Source organism: Oryx dammah, unplaced genomic scaffold (assembly GCF_014754425.2).
Source record: "Oryx dammah isolate SB20612 unplaced genomic scaffold, SCBI_Odam_1.1 HiC_scaffold_12, whole genome shotgun sequence".
Lineage (NCBI taxonomy): Eukaryota > Metazoa > Chordata > Mammalia > Artiodactyla > Bovidae > Oryx > Oryx dammah.
The window spans coordinates 53,115,230-53,132,908 of NW_024070196.1; the positions used below are offsets into that span (position 1 = coordinate 53,115,230).

The 17,679-nt window shown below is 51.9% G+C and overlaps 1 protein-coding gene across 1 annotated transcript in view; it reads left to right on the plus strand.

Annotated features, from left to right (window-relative positions):
* KDM2B (lysine demethylase 2B) overlaps nucleotides 1-16,883 on the plus strand; it is a 119,073-nt gene extending 102,190 nt beyond the window's left edge. The window contains exons 13-23 of the mRNA XM_040250625.1: nucleotides 621-845; nucleotides 5,423-5,566; nucleotides 6,792-6,878; nucleotides 7,059-7,319; nucleotides 7,519-7,632; nucleotides 8,287-8,325; nucleotides 8,483-9,162; nucleotides 9,936-10,099; nucleotides 10,189-10,350; nucleotides 10,963-11,181; nucleotides 15,568-16,883. Coding sequence (XP_040106559.1) covers nucleotides 621-845; nucleotides 5,423-5,566; nucleotides 6,792-6,878; nucleotides 7,059-7,319; nucleotides 7,519-7,632; nucleotides 8,287-8,325; nucleotides 8,483-9,162; nucleotides 9,936-10,099; nucleotides 10,189-10,350; nucleotides 10,963-11,181; nucleotides 15,568-15,749 — 2,277 coding nt within the window. The 3' untranslated portion in view covers nucleotides 15,750-16,883. The remainder of the gene's footprint in view (nucleotides 1-620; nucleotides 846-5,422; nucleotides 5,567-6,791; nucleotides 6,879-7,058; nucleotides 7,320-7,518; nucleotides 7,633-8,286; nucleotides 8,326-8,482; nucleotides 9,163-9,935; nucleotides 10,100-10,188; nucleotides 10,351-10,962; nucleotides 11,182-15,567) is intronic.
* The last annotated feature ends 796 nt before the right edge of the window (nucleotides 16,884-17,679 follow it).

Genomic DNA, 17,679 nt, shown 5'->3' on the forward strand with positions numbered 1-17,679 from the left:
CCGAGCTGGCCTTAGCCAGGCGGGCGGTGTGCGGAGGGGTCGGTGCTCCTGGCGGACGGGCTCCCCGCGGAGACACGGGTGGCCTGAGGAGCCTGGCCTGAGGCGTGGGGGCCACGGGCGGCTCTTGAGCTGCCCTCAGAAGCAGGGGATGTAGCCCGCAGTTTTCCGCGCCTGCTCTAGTGAAGCCCCAAACAACGGATCCCGTCTGGAGCCTGGAAGTTGGAAGTCAAGGTGTCGCGAGGGCTCTGCTTTCTCTGAAGGCTCTAGGCGAGGACCCTTCCTCTCTTCCTCCAGCTTCTGGCGTCCGCTGGCTTTCTTGGCATTTCTTGGCTTGGAGACTGGGGCCCTCCAGTCGTCTCTCCGCCGTCTCTCCGCGTCTTCACATAAGATCTCTCCGCTGCGTCCACGTGCCGCCTTTCACAAGGACACCAGTCCCCACTGGAGCAACGTCCCCCTTCAGGCCCTTATTTTAGTGATTTCCTCTATAAAGACCCTGTTTCCGAATCAGATCGCATTCTGAGGTCGTGGGGACGGGACTTCAGTATGTCTTTCGGGGGTGGGGCAGACTTTACCGCCTAAACCGTCGTCTCACCACGTCACGCCCGTGTCTTCTGCCGCAGAACCGGGCGGTAGGTCGGCCCAAGGGGAAGCTGGGCCCTGCCTCCGCGGTGAAGTTGGCCGCCAACCGGACCACGGCGGGAGCTCGCCGGCGCCGGACGCGATGCCGCAAGTGCGAGGCCTGCCTGCGGACGGAGTGCGGCGAGTGCCACTTCTGCAAGGACATGAAGAAGTTCGGGGGCCCCGGGCGGATGAAGCAGAGCTGCATCATGAGGCAGTGCATCGCGGTGAGTGCGCCCCAGGCCGTGCTTCTCCGCACTGGCCCCGGGAATCCAGGCCCCACCTCCTCTGCATAGGGCTGGTCTCTGCAGCCCCTCCGCTGAAAGACAGTGTGGCCACAGCAGAAACCCCGGAGGGGTGCTCCCTCCTGCAAAGAGAGGGGCCCTAGTGCTGTTTCCAGATTGCTGGCTGCAGGCCTCCGGGATGGTTCTACCATGTGCTGCGGCTCCTTTTTCTTCATAGCCCGATGCTCTTAAACTCCTTCCTTCCCTCAATGACCCAGTACTTTGAAGTCTCAGCCATTAAAGATGTCGGGGCAGCCTGTCCTGTCTTTGACCCCGTTGCCAACATTTATGGTCCAGTTCATGATGGTTGTGGGCCCTCCCTTCCTTCCTGTCCTGCCTTCAAAGTCAGAGGTCTGGGTGGAAGGTCAGTGCCCCTCCTGAGGGGGCCGTCTCAGAGAAAAAGGACTGATTTATGGGGCCCAGGAGTGGGCTGCTGGAGAGCCTGGCCAGCCCCACCAGACCTGGCCTCCTGCTTCCCCCCTGGACAGGGTGGTGGGCACCGACTCTGGCCACTCGGCGGGGTCCCAGCTCTGCCCTGCATCTGCCCTGTACACACTGACGCACTCTGCCTTCCTTAGGGCACTGTGCCTCCAGCCCCAGGGAGGGAGTGGCGATCTCCCTGCTCCCCGGGGACAGCAGGCTCAGCGGGAGGATCAAGGCCTCCGGCCCAGGTGAGCCCATTGCAGGCCCAGCCTGGCATCGAGGGAGCCTTCCTCCTGTGTCCCTGCTACTTCAAGCCTGGGGCACCTTCCTCTTCCTCCTACATGTACTGCTTGTATTTTCTGTCTCTGTTTTTAATTGTGGTCAATAACTTCTGTGACCATTTTTAAATGTACATGTCAGTGATATTACCAGTGTACTTTTTTTTATTGCAAACTGATCTGTGGAACTTTTTTATCTTGTCAAATGGAAACTCTATATCCATTGAACAGCACCTCCCCCCACCCTCCACCCCAGCCCCTGGCAACCACTTTTCTACTTTCTGTTTCTAATTGTGACTACTTCTTACATCTCTTAAAAGGTGAATAGGGCAGGGTCTGCCGGATTTCACTTATCATTAAGGTTCCCGAGGCTCATCCTTGCCAGGGTTTTCTTTGTAAAGGGTGACTGAAATTCCACTGTATGGATATGCCGCATTTTCTCTTGCTGTTCGTGTATTGATGGGCATTTCAGTTGCCCCCACCTCTTGGCTATTGTGAATAGTGCTGCAGTGGACAGGAGCCTGCCCGTATCCCTTTGAGATCTGGCTTTGGATTCCGTTGTTGGATGGCCCGGTAGTTCTGGTTTTAATTGTTTGAGGAATCTCCATGCTGTTCCCCACAGCAGTTGCTCCGTCTCACCTGCCCGCCAGTGGTGCCCAAGGGTTCCAGTTTCTCCATTTCCTTATTTTCCACAACACTTGCTGTCTTCTTTTTTACGGTAGTGGGCATTCCTAGTGGGTGCCAGGTGCTACTTCATTGTGGTTTTGAGTCACATTTATCTGGTGCTTCCTGATGTCAAGCATCCTTTCATGTGATTGGTGGTCATTTGTAGACCTTCTTTGTACAAACATCTGTTGAAGTCCGTTGCCTATTTTAAAATTGGATTGCATTTCTGTCCTTGAGTTTTAGGAGTTCTTCACATAGTGTGGATATTAACCCCTGATCAGATACATGGTTTGTAAATATTTTCTCCCATTCTGAAGGTTACCTTTTTGCTCTATTGACTAGTCTTTTTCTTTTCTGTGCAGGAGTTTTAAAGTTTCATGGCTTGTGTTTTTATGACCTGTACCCAGACCATTGGAATGGATTTCAGGGAATTTGAACGGTCCCCTGAAATTAAATACAGATTGTTATCTGTGTGCATGAGTGTGTGTGCATTTTTCTGGAGTGAGGGTCCATGACCTGTTGCATTCTGTCACGAATTAAGAGAGGTTGTCTGTAGGGACTCTGGGTTTAGAGAACGGTGTCACCTAAACCCTGGCCCGTCAGCACGGTCCCAGGACAGTCTCTTCCTCTTTCGCTGTGCTTTCTTTCACCCCTGCCTTCCCTCCAGTGAACCAGGCCCAGTTATAGGAACCTGTCCCTGCCGTCACCTCTTCTATGCAGCCCTGCTGTCTGGCCTGGTGCCTGGCAAAGGGATTGTCAGTTGTAGGAAATCTCACCTCTGTGTGTGTCTCCAGTCTGACGTTTCTGGGACTGATGGCAAAGGCAGCCTAAGCGCAGCCCTCTGTCCTTTTCTTCCAGCCTTTCCCATCTGTTGGGGCATTCTTGCCATGTTTTATCCACCTGTGACCCAGGCAGACCCTCTGCCCCCTCCTGCTTCTCCAGGCCGTTTTCCCTGAAGTGTGGGTCTGCCTCTTCCTGTTGGCACCTTTCCCTTGCACCCTCTCTCAAGGACGCTTGCCCCACTGACTTGATCCCTTCCCAGCACCCTTTCCCTCAAGCCTGGGCTGGGGCTTCCCCTCCAGTGTCTCTGCATTCACTTGGCCTCTGAGTCTGCCCCTCCTCACCTGAACGAACGAGAACTCCTTTGACTTCAGTGTTCCATTCACTTGAACGGAAATGTGTTGTCATCTTACAGACTTTCACTAGTTACCGGTGAAGTGTATATCCTAGCTTATTTGAAGCTGTTCTAACTCAGTTTACTAAAAATTGGCCGTGTGTTTCCTCTGGATCCTGAGTACTGGAAGGTGGGTGTGTATAAGGAGGAGAGAGTGAGAGCCTACTCACAGGGGTTTACAGTCTAGGACTACATCAGCTCTCAGACTTTGTGGTCTTCAAATACCCTCTTAAAAACTATGAGAACCCCCAAAGAGCTTTTGTTTATGTGGGCTATTTATTTATTAACATTACTATAATAAATTTTTTTTAATGTCTTGAATTCATTTAAAAATGACAAGAAACCCACACTATATGTTAGCATAAACAACGTTTTTATGAGAAATAACATCTTCCAAAGCAAAAGGGATGAGTAGGAAAAATAGCATTGTTATGTTTTTGTAAATCTCTTTTATGCCTGGTTCATTAGAAAAGACCTGGGTTTTCATGTATGCTCCTGTATTTATTCTCTTGCGGTAATGCTTCAAAGAACCCTTTGAGGAGAATTTGGGCTCGTAGATATGTAGTTGGAAAAGGGAGGAGTCTTTTACTGTAGTGTTTCCAGGGAATTGTGAATATTCTAATCCACCACCAGAATGGGACAGGTGGCAAGTGCTCCCTGGTTAGTTGCAGTGTGGAATCTGAAACTGTATCAACACACTTTTCATACTGTTACATTAAAATTCATTAGTCTTTCTTGTCCCTCATGTATTCCTGCATAATATTGTAACATCAGACACTGGACATTTGGAAAATACTGGCTCACTTAGTTTTTACAGATTTTTCAAGTCGGGGCAAATAGTGTTATACAGTGTTAAAAAAAATAATGAATGAACACATGTGTGAACACCACACTAGTGTCCTCCGGAATGTCTTTAAGTGTTGGGAAGTTGTCTATTTCATGATGGTTAATGTAAGTTTTCCAAAATTCTAATTTTTGTTTGAAAATTTGTATTTCATCATCTGCAACAGATGCCTTCATTTATTTTTCTGTGACAGGCTCACTTATTTTCATCCTTGAAAAAAATGTGCCATTACCCACCCCCCCGTTTTTTTAATCAGTCATTCTTTCCAAAAAAAACTGATGTTCTATGGAGAAAGTGGCCAGTTCAGCTCACAGCTTGGTCACAAGTGCTTTTCCTTTAGATAACCATCATTCTTTGGTGTTCAGCTAAAATAGTTAATGGCTGTTTCCTATTTTGTCATGCTGAATCTGAAAAGGGTGTGACCTCAGAGGTCAGACTTTTAATAAAATTAATCATTTCTACTGCTTTATTGACGATACCCTTAAATGAAACTGGCCATTTCTTTAAGGAGCGTATAGCCAGGAATGGCCCAGTGACTGCCCAGGCATATTGGAGCCTGACACCAGTGGTTTCACCCACACAGTGAAAAAAGCAGATGACGTATTGGTGGTATTCTGAACATAGTTTGACCTCCCTTTAAAGTCCTGAGGACCCAGAATCCTCGATCCATGCTTTGATGGCCACTGGAGAGATACAGCCTCAGCCCTGACACATCCAGGCTTGGTTTGTGCCCCACCTCCCTCTGCAGGTCTTGTCTCAAGTGTGAGGCGGTCCCTGACCTCTGTGTTCCAGGTCAGCCCTCCTTTCCCTCATCTCTCCCCTGGCAGCCCTCCTTGCTTTATTCTCCATTTCCTTTGTCACCATCTAACAGACTCTTCATTTTGTCTGCTTCTCTCCACTAAAATGTAAGCTCAGGATGGCAGAGACTTCTATCTGTCTGGTTCAGTGCTGGAACAGTACCTGGCGTGTGGAGGTAGTACTTGGATAAGGATTTGAATGAATGAATGAATGGTGGCAGCCCTGGGCTGGTTCTCCCAGGGCTCCTGGAAGGCCTGAGGGGAGCTCATTGCCTTTGATCTGTTCCCCAGGGGGTCCCAGCCATGCTGACTTCCCTTGTGTTCTCCCCACCCTGCAGCCAGTGCTGCCTCACACCGCGGTGTGCCTGGTGTGTGGCGAGGCGGGGAAAGAGGACACAGTAGAAGAGGAAGAAGGCAAGTTTAACCTCATGCTCATGGAATGCTCCATCTGCAATGAAATCATCCACCCTGGATGCCTTAAGGTGAGCAGGCTTGGGGGCATTGGGCTGCACTGCTCAACACCTAACCCTGGCTCTCTCTGTGCTGGGGGTGGTTGGGGTGGAGGGGAGTAAATTCCTTCCCTGGAAGACCTGGGAATCTGGGGGATTCTGTGCATCCGAGGCTGAGTTGAGAGCAGAAGGGCCTGGACTAGCTCAGACCTTGCACACACCCATGTCTCTGCACACACGCATGCGTGCACATGCACACATTCCACCTGCCAGGACCTCAGACCCACAGAGTTCCCAGAGTCTTGCACCTGGGCCAGAGAGAGACTGGGTAGTTGGGTTGCTTTAGGGGCTTCTGGGAAAGTAAGGCCTGGGCCAGGGGAGGGCAGGTCGTGTAACAACAGGTGGTTGCATTCCTGTCCTTTGTGCCAGGAACCTGTTCCCTCAGTGTGCCCAGGACAGGCCTGCCTTCTCCTGGTGACTGTCATGCTGGGCCTGCCCTTCTTAGGCAGCCGGTTCCACCTTTGAAAGGAAGGTACTGCTCTGGGCTGGCACATACCTCACACCTTCTGTCTCAAGTGAATGTCGTCATACCTGGCACCTCCCATCAGCCCAGGTGTATCTCTGTTTAGAGAGATGAGGGTGGGTCTGCCAGTGGGCCCGCCTCAAAGGGTGCTTCGACTGAGGTGTCTGTCCCCTTTTCCCTCAGTGATGTTAGCGGAGGTTTGTTTTGACACTTATCCCCTTTTCCCCAACACACCCACCTCCCACTCTGAAAGGGGTGCCAAAACTCTCCCCCAGCCCCTGGTCACTTCTTTCTCTCTTGGATCTGAATCTCCAGGAGAACCGGGACAGCACATTTGCCGGGTTGATATCAAGCACCCAGTACGGCGCTGTGAGATGACTGAACAGTGTGTGGGTCCTTGCTGGGTGCCAGGCCCTGAGCTGATTGCTTTCACTAGGTTTACCTCATTGAATTCTTACATAACTCCAGGGAAACAGGCACATTCCATTTATGGCTGAGGGTACTTGTCCACGGAGATGAAGTGATTTGCCCAGGATCATGGAGCTAGGGAGAGGCACAATCAGGATTTGAATCCTGACCTGAATCCAGAGCCACCGTCTTAACTACTACTCTTGTTTTCTCTTTTTGTCAAAGGTGGTATGGAAATAGCATTTGGGAGGGGGGTGTCAATGCCTGGGGCAGAGCTGGCCTTGTTCCCCACCTCCTTGCTTGCTGACTGGTGTGTGTCCCTCCCAGATTAAGGAGTCAGAGGGCGTGGTCAACGATGAGCTTCCAAACTGCTGGGAGTGTCCCAAGTGTAACCACGCCGGCAAGACCGGGAAAGTGAGTGCCGGGCTCCAAGTCCCAGGGGTCAGCCCGGGAGGGGTAGACCTTGGCCTTGCCAGACCCAGGTTGTCCCCGCCACGGTGATATCTGCTGGGAGGGGCTCCTGCGGACTCGGGGGCAGGGGCAAGTCCAAAGATATACAGTTGGTGTGTTCCTTCTCTGTTTTTGGCCTACAAGCAAAAGCGTGGCCCTGGCTTTAAGTACGCCTCCAACCTGCCTGGCTCCCTGCTCAAGGAGCAGAAGATGAACCGGGACAACAAGGAAGGGCAGGAACCTGCTAAGCGGAGGAGCGAGTGTGAGGAGGCGCCCCGGCGCAGGTCCGATGAGCACCCCAAGAAGGCGCCCCCCGACGGCATCCTGCGCCGAAAGTCGGACGACGTGCACCTGAGGCGGAAGCGGAAATACGAGAAGCCCCAGGAGCTGAGTGGACGCAAGCGAGTACGCTTAGGGGCGGGGGGTAGGGACCGGGCAGCGGGCAGCGAGGGGTGGCCTGGCTGGTCCCGGGTGCAGGGGCGCGCGCGGGCGGGGGCGGGGACGGGCAGCGGGCCGCCCGAGCAAGTCACAGAAGTCCTGAGAGCCCAGCCCAAGAGAAAAGGAGGGGAAAACCAGCGAGTCACTCCTCTTCCCACCCCTTTAGGCCTCGACGCTTCAAACGTCCCCCGGTTCCTCCTCTCACCTCTCGCCGAGGCCCCCTCTAGGCAGCAGCCTCAGCCCCTGGTGGAGATCCAGTCTCACTTACTTCCAGCAGCAGGTGCTCCCACGTCGCCCCGCCCCCGGGACCGCGAGTCCCAGGCCCCCCCGCCCCCCCGCGCCCCACTCCCACCCCGCCCCCGCCCCACTGGTCCTCGAACCCACTGCTGCAGACACCGTTTCACCGTAACTTCCCAGGCCCCAGCCCCGGGTCGCCGGCTCATGGTTCTGGCGTGGGGCCTGGGAAGCTGAAGCTGCCGCAGGGAAGCCCTGTGGATCTGGGGAACCTCGGAGGATCCTGGCGGCACCGCTCCACCCACCGGCCCTTCCAGCATTGGCCACGAGGTGGCGCCCGGTTGTCTTCTCCCAGCTTTAGCCATTAAGAATCTGCAGGGAAATCCCGCAGACCCTGCCTCCAGGCCTGGCTCCCAGAGCCAAGTCCGACCTGAATGGGAGACTGCGGATGCCTGGGTCTGTCCAGGGGTGGGAGGTCAATTGGGTGGGGACAGTTCCATCAGCCTCCGCCTCTTCCAGATAGTCCTGAAAGCCAGCAGGCAGGGCCCACCCAGAGCGGAGGAGACGGGTTTGTTGGGAAGGTGACCCCCCCAGCCTCTGCTCTGTAGAGACTGTGGATTCTTGGTGGGGCTGGGTGTGGAGGGGACCAAATCCCTCAAACCCTGGGAGCAAGCTTTGCATCTTTTCTTTCCCATGACAGCTAAAACCCGGCAAAGAAGATAAGCTTTTCAGGAAAAAGGTACCATCTCCCACCCCCCACCCCCACCCCGACCACCCCCACTCCCCGCTTGTCCTAGAACTTCTCTTGGGGCAGTAGTCTTAGGCTGGAGGGTAGGAGGGCCTGGGTGGGCGCAGTCCTGGGCATGGGGGCTTACTGTCGTGCTCCACTTCCTCAGCGGCGGTCCTGGAAGAACGCCGAGGACCGGATAACTCTGCCCAACAAGCCTCTCCGGCGGTTCAAGCAGGAACCAGAAGACGACCTGCCCGAGGCTCCCCCCAAGACCAGGGAGAGCGACCACTCGCGCTCCAGCTCCCCTACTGCCGGGCCAAGCACGGAGGGCGTGGAGGGGCCCGAGGAGAAGAAGAAGGTGAAGATGCGCCGGAAGCGGCGGCTCCCCAACAAGGAGCTGAGCAAGGAGCTGAGCAAGGAGCTGAACCAGGAGATCCAGAAGACCGAGAGCAGCCTGGCCCAGGAGAATCACCAGCCCATCAAGTCGGAGCCTGAGAGCGAGAACGAGGAGCCCAAGCGGCCCCTGGGCCTCTGCGAGCGCCCCCACCGCTTCAGCAAGGGGCTCAACGGCACCCCCCGGGAGCTGCGGCACCAGCTGGGGCCTGGCCTGCGCAGCCCGCCCCGAGTCATTTCCCGGCCCCCTCCCTCCGTGTCCCCTCCCAAGTGCATCCAGATGGAGCGACATGTGATCCGGCCGCCCCCCATCAGCCCCCCGCCCGACTCGCTGCCCCTGGATGACGGGGCAGCCCACGTCATGCACAGGGAGGTGTGGATGGCCGTCTTCAGCTACCTCAGCCACCAAGACTTGTGTGTCTGCATGCGGGTCTGCAAGACCTGGAACCGCTGGTGAGGGGCCGAGCTCAGATGTGGATGCACCGGGGGGCCAGGTTGCTGCTAGACCCGGGTGGGCCAGGGCATCCCCATGGGGAGTCACTTGTGATGCTCTCCCCTTCTAAGTCAGTCCAGCTTCAGTATCCTCAGAGAGTTCCAGAGTCCCATCAGTGTGGTCTTGTTGAAAGAGGTGAACCCTATTTGCTTTCCTGGCTTAACTCCTTGGGAGGTGAACTAAGAACCAAGTGGTATCCTTGTTCTCTAAGAGTTAGCCCAGGTGAGACTTGCCTGGCAGTCCTGTGGTTGGGAATCCGTGCTTCCACTGCCAGGGGCATAGGAATCCCTGGCCAGGAAGTTAAGATCCCATATACCAAGCAGTAGGGCACAAAAAAAAAAAAAGGAGCCCAGGTTAAGGGCACCTTGCCAGTTCCTGGTGTTCCTGCTTTGAGAGTCCCCAGCTTTCTGACCTTGGTCAAGTTACTTACCTTCATCTGTGAACAGGCATGCTGCAGGGTTGTTTTGAGATTTGAACTGTGGAAGGTGTCATAAAGCCCCCAGTAAATACATTATAGGTGCTGGTACTTTCCATGGGGGGTGGAGGGGGGGAGGGCTGTGACCCCAGAGCAGCCTCTTCCAGGTGGGAATGAGATAGAAACAGAAGAGTCCAGAGGGCAAAGTTAAGGAGCCTCCCCTTGGGCTCGGGAGATGGGAGACCACAGCCATGCAGGAGGCTCCCCCAGTGAGCTCCCAACTCTGATGTTGCTCCTTCTAATGGGCCTGGCCCCCAGGTGCTGCGATAAGCGGTTATGGACCCGCATCGATTTGAACCACTGCAAGTCCATCACGCCCCTGATGCTAAGCGGCATCATCCGGCGACAGCCCGTCTCCCTGGACCTCAGCTGGACCAATATCTCCAAGAAACAGCTGAGCTGGCTCATCAACCGGTTGCCTGGTGAGCACTGGACCAGGGACACCCCCGAGTGCAGTATTAGGAGCTGGGGGCGTGTCACCTGACCTGCGACCCCCTCTCTGTCCTCCCAGGGCTCCGAGACTTGGTGCTGTCCGGCTGCTCATGGATCGCAGTCTCCGCCCTCTGTAGCTCCAGCTGTCCACTGCTCCGGACCCTGGATGTCCAGTGGGTAGAAGGGCTGAAGGACGCCCAGATGCGGGACCTCCTGTCCCCGCCTACAGACAACAGGCCAGGTGAGGGGCCAGACCCACGTGGTTCAGGTAAAGGTGGTGTGACCAAGCTGTGCTGGTGGATCTGGTTTTCACCATAGACACGTCTGGTGCTTGTGTCCTCAAGCCTTCTCTGGCCTCGGCCCTTCTGTTCTCAGTCAGCTTTGGGCACAGAAGGGATCCGTGAGAGGGCAGCGGCTCCCATCATGCCACTTTGGGAGCTCTGCCTGGGTCTGACTACTTTGCTGCTCACTTGTTCTTCTGAGCTCTGCACCTCGGAAGCATTGGGGTCTGTGTGGCTGGGCAGGGCCTCAGAGATGGAGCCCTCTAGAACAGGTTGCAGGGCTCACTGCTCCACAGAGGAAACTGCTGATCCAGAGATGCTGTGCTATCTCTGCTTTAATTGGCCAAGCACTGAGGGTGGAATGCAGGATGTGTTTGTAGATCTTCTGACTTTTAAAGAATTTGCAAATGTAAAACTTGACGTGGAATATGCTAGTCTTTAAATGTTGGAAGCAGTCCTGATCTTTTAGGGGAGACACTGGCTAATTGAAACCCAGGTGTCCCATCTGGTGGGTGGGCCTTGTAGAGTGTCATGTCCGGGTGACACGTTGCCTCTTCCATGCCCTGTCTCAGGTCAGATGGACAATCGGAGTAAGCTCCGGAACATCGTGGAGCTGCGTCTGGCCGGCCTGGACATCACAGACGCCTCCCTGCGGCTTATCATCCGCCACATGCCCCTGCTCTCCAAGCTCCACCTCAGTTACTGTAACCACGTCACTGACCAGTCCATCAACCTGCTCACTGCTGTGGGCACCACCACCCGGGACTCCTTAACCGAAATCAACCTGTCAGGTCAGTCAAGGGCACCCACGGGGCTCTGTCCAGGACCCCATGGTTCGGGGGGGCATTTCACATTTGTAGGGAAATACTTGCTTGCCTCTTATTATAGGGTCACGTCCTAGGTGCGGTGACATACCAGGGAACAAGACAGACACACGGTCTAGTCTAGCAGGGAAACACATTAAACAATTAGGCATTATTAGATTTTAAATAATTGCTACAAAAAATTAGTGCCAGTAGCAGTGAGCACTCATGAGCACAAAGCGGTGGCTCTTGACCCAAAATAAGGGCTAGAAAAGCTTCCCTGGGCTCAGTGGATGAGCTGGTGCCGGGCAGCAGGGGGTGTGGGAGGGCGCCTGGCAGTGTAGCCGGGCCAGGCGGATGGAGTGCCCGGCTTGATGGCTGCCATTGTTGTTGTCGCTCATGTGTCCCCCTCCTGACTCTGCTATCAAAGGGCCCGTTGTTGACAAGAAAACCCCACAGTGGAGTCCTCACTCCCTCCGTTTACTGATGGGGCTGGAGTTAGTTCCTGAGAGCTTGGGGCACGACCAACAGGGAGGTAGACCGAGGTGATGCCACCCTACAGTCTGATGGCTTGGGATGGTCAGGTTAGGTGTGGGAGATTTGGATGAGACCAAAAAAACACAAACTTTTTTTTTTCCTCCGGAAATTAGCAAGTAATAAATGATATTCTCACTTCATGTAAATTATATTTTGACACAATCTAATCTGCTGTTGGCTTGGTCAGCATTCACATGCTGTTTTGCTGTTTGCCTCTCTTCAGCCCGTGTTCGTTCGTGAGAAACTCCTCCTTCCTGTTGCTAATGCTCCATCCAACTGGGAGCGGGGAGGTTTGGCTCACATGAGCTAAAGCTGTACCTTTAGTGCCTGGGAGGTCCCTTCAGCCTCCTCAGGGAGTTTTGGTGGTGGGTGGCAGTGAGGTGGTGGCCCCCCAAGGAGGCAGCGAACAGACAGCCACGCTGAGGTGAGCTTCCACCAAGACCTCAGCTATTGGTCTTGAAGTGCTGCCGGGCTGCCCCGTGGAGAAGGTCCTGGGAGGCAGCTTGTTCTAAGTGCTTGGTAGTAATGAACTCGTTCCCTTGCTCTGACTGGGTCACTAGGGTATATAGCAGGGCTAGCAGTTTAAATCCCCTCCGCTGCTCCCCTGCAGCGAGAGGATGTCCATGCTATGTGGGTGTGAGTCATCTTTTGCATTTTGTTTTCCGCCACAGTCTAGTCGCCTCATCTTTTTGTCTCAGAGCCTGCGTGTGTGCCTCCCCGTTTGTGTTCAGAGCTGTGACACGCGTGAAGGCCTGTCTCCATACCCAGTCTTTTCTATACTCGGTTCTTTTGAACATGTTTTCTCTTCCTGTAAGTGTAAGTAGTTAATGGTAAAATAAGCCTCTGCCACAGAAAGGAGTGCGCTTGACACATTGCCAGATCCTTCAGTGTGGTCAGATCAGGTCTAGTAGCAAAAGTGAAGCCACTTTGGTGCCTTGCTTCCCCTCCTCCTCACCTGGAGGAGCCACCTTCAGATTTTGAGCTCTTGCTGTTTGTTTACCTCCACTTTTCCAAATAGCCTACATTGCTATTTCTTGTTTATTTTTGACTCAGATGCTTTTTTTGTTCACTTGCCTTATAGAGCATAAGGATTACTGTTCTTAAATTCTCTCCACTGCCGCCTCTCCCACCCCAAATCTTCCCAGTTTGTGTGGTTAAGTCACTGTTATTTACCACATTATGGCCATGCATGTATTGTCCACTGTCGAGCCAAAGTGTGTATTATGAGTATGTTTCTTTCCTTGCACAATTTTTTTGTTTTCCCTAGAGTTAATAATTGCCTCCTTTTTGTTTGCTCAGTCTCTGAACAGACTCTACAACAGACTCGAGCACTATTCTTTACCCTCATGAACTCATCAGGCCCTTGACCAGTCTTGGTAGGAAACCACCCTCCTAGCTTTCTTTCCTCCTGCCCCCACTTGAACTTGACTGCCTCTGCCATCTGCATGTCTGCTTCCTAGGATTTCCTTGGTCTCTGTCTCAAGTAGGGGCCCCTCTTTCCTTTGGTCCTGTATCTTCTTTCTTGGTTTATCTATTCATTTGGTGGAGGACATAATCCAGACCTTCTGTGTCTGAAATGGTTTCATTATACCTTCATGTTATAATCAATCTCTCAACTTGGAAATATATGTTCTGTGGTTCTGGAAAATTTCCTTGAATTTAATTTCCTTCCCTTCTGTTTTCTTTCCTTAGTAGTCTTGATACTTTTACTTTTTCCCCACCTCTTGTCTTTTTGCTCTATTCTCTGGTTTTCCCCCACTTCTTCCACAGTTCATAGTTCACCCTTGAACAACTTAGGTGCTAGGGGTGGAGCCCTCTGCAGTAGAAAATCCAAATATAACTGATGGTTGGCCCTTGGTATTCACACGTCCTCCGTAACCTCAGGTTCAACCACAAATTTGTAGCACTGTAGTATTTACTATTGAAACACATGGGCAGATAAGTTGACCTGCACAGTTCAAACACGTGTTGTTCAAGGATCAACTGCAGTGAATTTTTCATTTCAGACATATGAAAATGCTTTATTATGTAGGTCAGAAAGTCACAAATTGGCAGTTCTCACATGGTTTAGCCTGTATTTTTAACTTGACAGCTCCAGTTCTCAGCACTTTTGGGAGTGGCCTGTTCTTGTTTCTTGGATCCAGGTGTTGTCCATCCTGAGGATACTGGTGGTTGTGTTTTCTTCTCCGCATAGACCATGCGTTCCTTCAGGAGCGGCCAGTGGGCCTGCCTGAGGGGCTCCTCTCAGTTCTGTCTTCAGTGTGTGGTTTTCTCTTCAGCTGATGGGCTGCTCTTGGGACAAGGTGGGAGCTGACTGACTGTAGATGTCATTGGGTGGTCAGCATGGGTTGTTTCTTTGGGGAAATCCAGACTTGACATCCATCCATCTTTCCTCTTAAGCTGGTCAAAGTTGCCTAAGGACACTTTTCTTGACCTCCCAGCTGAAGGGTTCAGGCCAGGCTGCTGGTGTTCTAGGGCTTGGCAGGAGTCTGGGCGTCTCAACAGTCAGCAGGTAGATTTCCCTGTAACCCCCGTTTTTCAGTGGGCCCTCCTGCCTTCCACAGTGGTGGTGCCTAGTCTAGAGCCTTTCTCTTGCCCAGAGACAAACTCTGGTGTAAGTCTTCCAGCTTTATACCTCTTCCCCTTACAGGGTTTATACACCATCCTTTCTCACTTGACTTTTACAGTAAGATTATGGGGGCAAATATTTGAGAGATTATGAGGTAAGGGGATACCCTTGGAAAATCTGAGGTGTTAATCTTCCAAGTCACCTCTTTGGCAGCATCCTTGTCACTTTCCCATCTGCCTGGCTGGCATGGGAGGCACTCAGCTTTCCATCACCACTTGTTCATGAGGTCATTGTTCTGGATTGGGTTTTGTTGACATTGTCTGGAGTGTGTATCAGACTCTGAGCATTTGTGCAAGGATGTTGTGCAGAGCTGAGGAGAGCGCTCTTTGGTGACTGGTGGGGTGCTATGACGTGACTTCTTTGTACCACCTCCCACGCTGGAGGGACTGTGACATGGAGCTGACATGGGCCTCATATGCATTACTGCAGTTTGCCCTTACTGTTAACATTTGTTCTACTCAATTCAATAGCAAAATGAAAGTATGCATACTAGCAATGACAAGCAAAGGTCAGTAATACCACTGAGATGAAGGAATCTCCAGGCTCAGGGTAAGGACTTGGCCTCAGTTGGATGAGAGCTGGCACTGCCTCTCTGAGGGTTCAGTTCTAAGAAAAGACTATGACAGACCCCAAGTCCACATTGATAGAAATACTTGGTTGAGGGTTCGGAGTTCTGATTTTGCTCTCTGTGGATGGAATCTCTTCAGCCGTTTCTAGTGCATTAGTTTCCTGCATGGGTTTGAGGTAGACATTCCATGGAAGGGGACCAAGCATGTGGGGTCTTGCAGTAAAGCGCCAGTGTCCAGGGGAGCAGGAGGGTCCCGGGATGGCCTTACCTGTGTCCTCACTCCCCAGCATCTCTTCCCTGGGAAGGAGCAGGTAAGCACACAAGAGCATGCAGAGAGAGGTGTTCCTCAGCGGGAGTATAGACATGAAAAGCAAGCTGTTTTCGTGTGATCTTATCTGTAAAACAACATGGACAGGACCTGTTGATGCGAGAATGTATACATGTAAGACTCTTACATAGGACAAGAGCCCGAGCAGTTTCACTCGGAACTTGGGGGTGTTTTTCAGGCATGTATGAACCTTTGTAAGTGGCAGAGGAAACCAGGCCCCATCTGAGGAGACTAAACAGGAGAGCTGCTCGGGGGGATAGGGGTTCTCGGTTCCACGCCTCCTCCACCTCACCTGTGTCCTCTTCCCTCCAGACTGCAATAAGGTGACTGACCAGTGCCTGTCCTTCTTCAAACGCTGTGGGAATATCTGTCACATTGACCTGAGGTACTGCAAGCAAGTTACCAAGGAAGGCTGCGAGCAGTTCATAGCCGAAATGTCTGTTAGTGTCCAGTTCGGGCAAGTGGAAGAAAAACTCCTGCAAAAACTGAGTTAGTCCAAGGACAAGTATGTAAATATGGGATGGGAGAGGGGAGGGGAGACGCCAGGGGAAGGGGAAAGACTTTACAAAAACTAGGGCCTTTAAATATTTTCAATTTGGAACTTGGAACAACAAACCCCAGACGATTCCCTTTTGCAAGTCTCGCCGAGGGAGAAGCCAGTCCGCCACCGTTTGGGAGATGAGCGAGCCTGGTGCTTTCCTCTGGTCTTTCTGAATCAAAACCGCACTGCTTTCTGGACCATTGCTCAGGCGGCCTTTACCAAGAAGACATTCCCGTTGGAGAGGAGGATGAACTTGGGCGACATTCTCTTACTGAAGCATGAGCTTAGGAAATTTTGGGGGGGTGGTGGTATTTTTTGTTTTGGACACCTTACTCCTGACAACTTTGGGGGTTTTGGTGTCAACATAAAGTGGACCACACGCCACATCTGCCGTCTCAACATGTTTGTTTGGTTTTGTTACATCTTACATTATGCAGAACTATTTTTGTACAAATTGTTTAAAAGTTATTTATGCAAGGTTTGAATGCATACCAGTGTTTTTATTGTTTTGAGATTGCCAACTTCCCTGGTTTCCTTAAGGTAGGAGAGAACTTGTCCCTGTACTTCATACAAACCCATCTATACATGTGCCCAGATCCGGCAAAGCAGGCTAAGACCTCTAGTTAAAAGCATGTCTAACTGGAAGTTGAGAGCCTGCTTTGTATGTCAAGAAATTGCATAAGCATGATGTGGATATATGTAAATTATAGTCAAAGTGAGAGAGACACTTTGCTAAATTTCCTCTGTATAGAATTCACCTTTTTTTTTTCCCTCAAAATTTTGAAATTCAGACTTCAGCCTTTGCACTCAGGAGGGGTTTGCTCCAGCATGAGCTCTTATATTCTACATAGATCTAATTTATACAGTGAGTCGAGAAATAGAATAAATGACCCAACACAGCCTTTTCTTCTCTTCTCTCCTTTGAAGTGAGCTGAGTTCTCATTTGAGGTTTAGCACATGGCTGTTGCCCAGTTGTAAAGTTACGCATTCATAAGTGCCACTGTTGTAAGGTGTTGTTTTCCTAGACCTTCCCTGATGCAGTTTTACCTTTGTTGGATTTGTATAAACAATTGTACAAAAAAACCCACTCTTGGACTTTTGAGGGTTTTTGTTCTGGGGCGGACTGGAAGTCTGACTGGGAGGTCCAGAGGCCATAGTCTCGACACCAGTGTATGCTGTTCTGAAGCCAGACTAGGTATCATTTCTTAGTCACCAGAGAAATGCAGCAGCCCCTTGGTACACGTTTTTCCGTCTTCAGAAAGAGATCTTGCCGTTCGTAGCTAATAAGGTACGTCCACATGTAAGAATGAGATATGAACTGCTTTAAGGGGCAGAGTGGCTTACCTGTGTGGTTGCCGCTGACCACGCCTATATAAAATAACTTCCACAGCCACTTGGCATTTCCACTGCCAAAGAGGGGGAACGGGGGTCCACTTGCTCAGCCTCCAGTGGAGGCAACTCAAGGAGACCACAACCTGAACTGGTGACCTTGGGCTGGGGTGGCTGGAGGCCCTTAGCTAGGAGGTAACTGCCCCAGGTAGGAAGTCAACTTGAGATCACAGAAAGATGCAACTAGTCATCTGAAAATAAAGGTAGACCAGCTTCCTTCCTCAGTCATCAACAGCACCATCAGACTTGGGTCTCATGGGACTAGGCTTTCTCACTAATAGTCATTTCATACTCACACCACCACCCCCAATCCTTTTTTTTCCCCATGGTGAAATGGTTTTAGATCCCATCTAGGTTTATGCCTCCTATTCATTTAAATCCAGAGATCCTTTCTGACTCAAACTGGAGACATCTGAAGCTGTTGCACCCTGGAATTTAACTTAGGGGGTCCATTTGACAGACGTAAGATTAACACATGATGGTTTATAAAAATG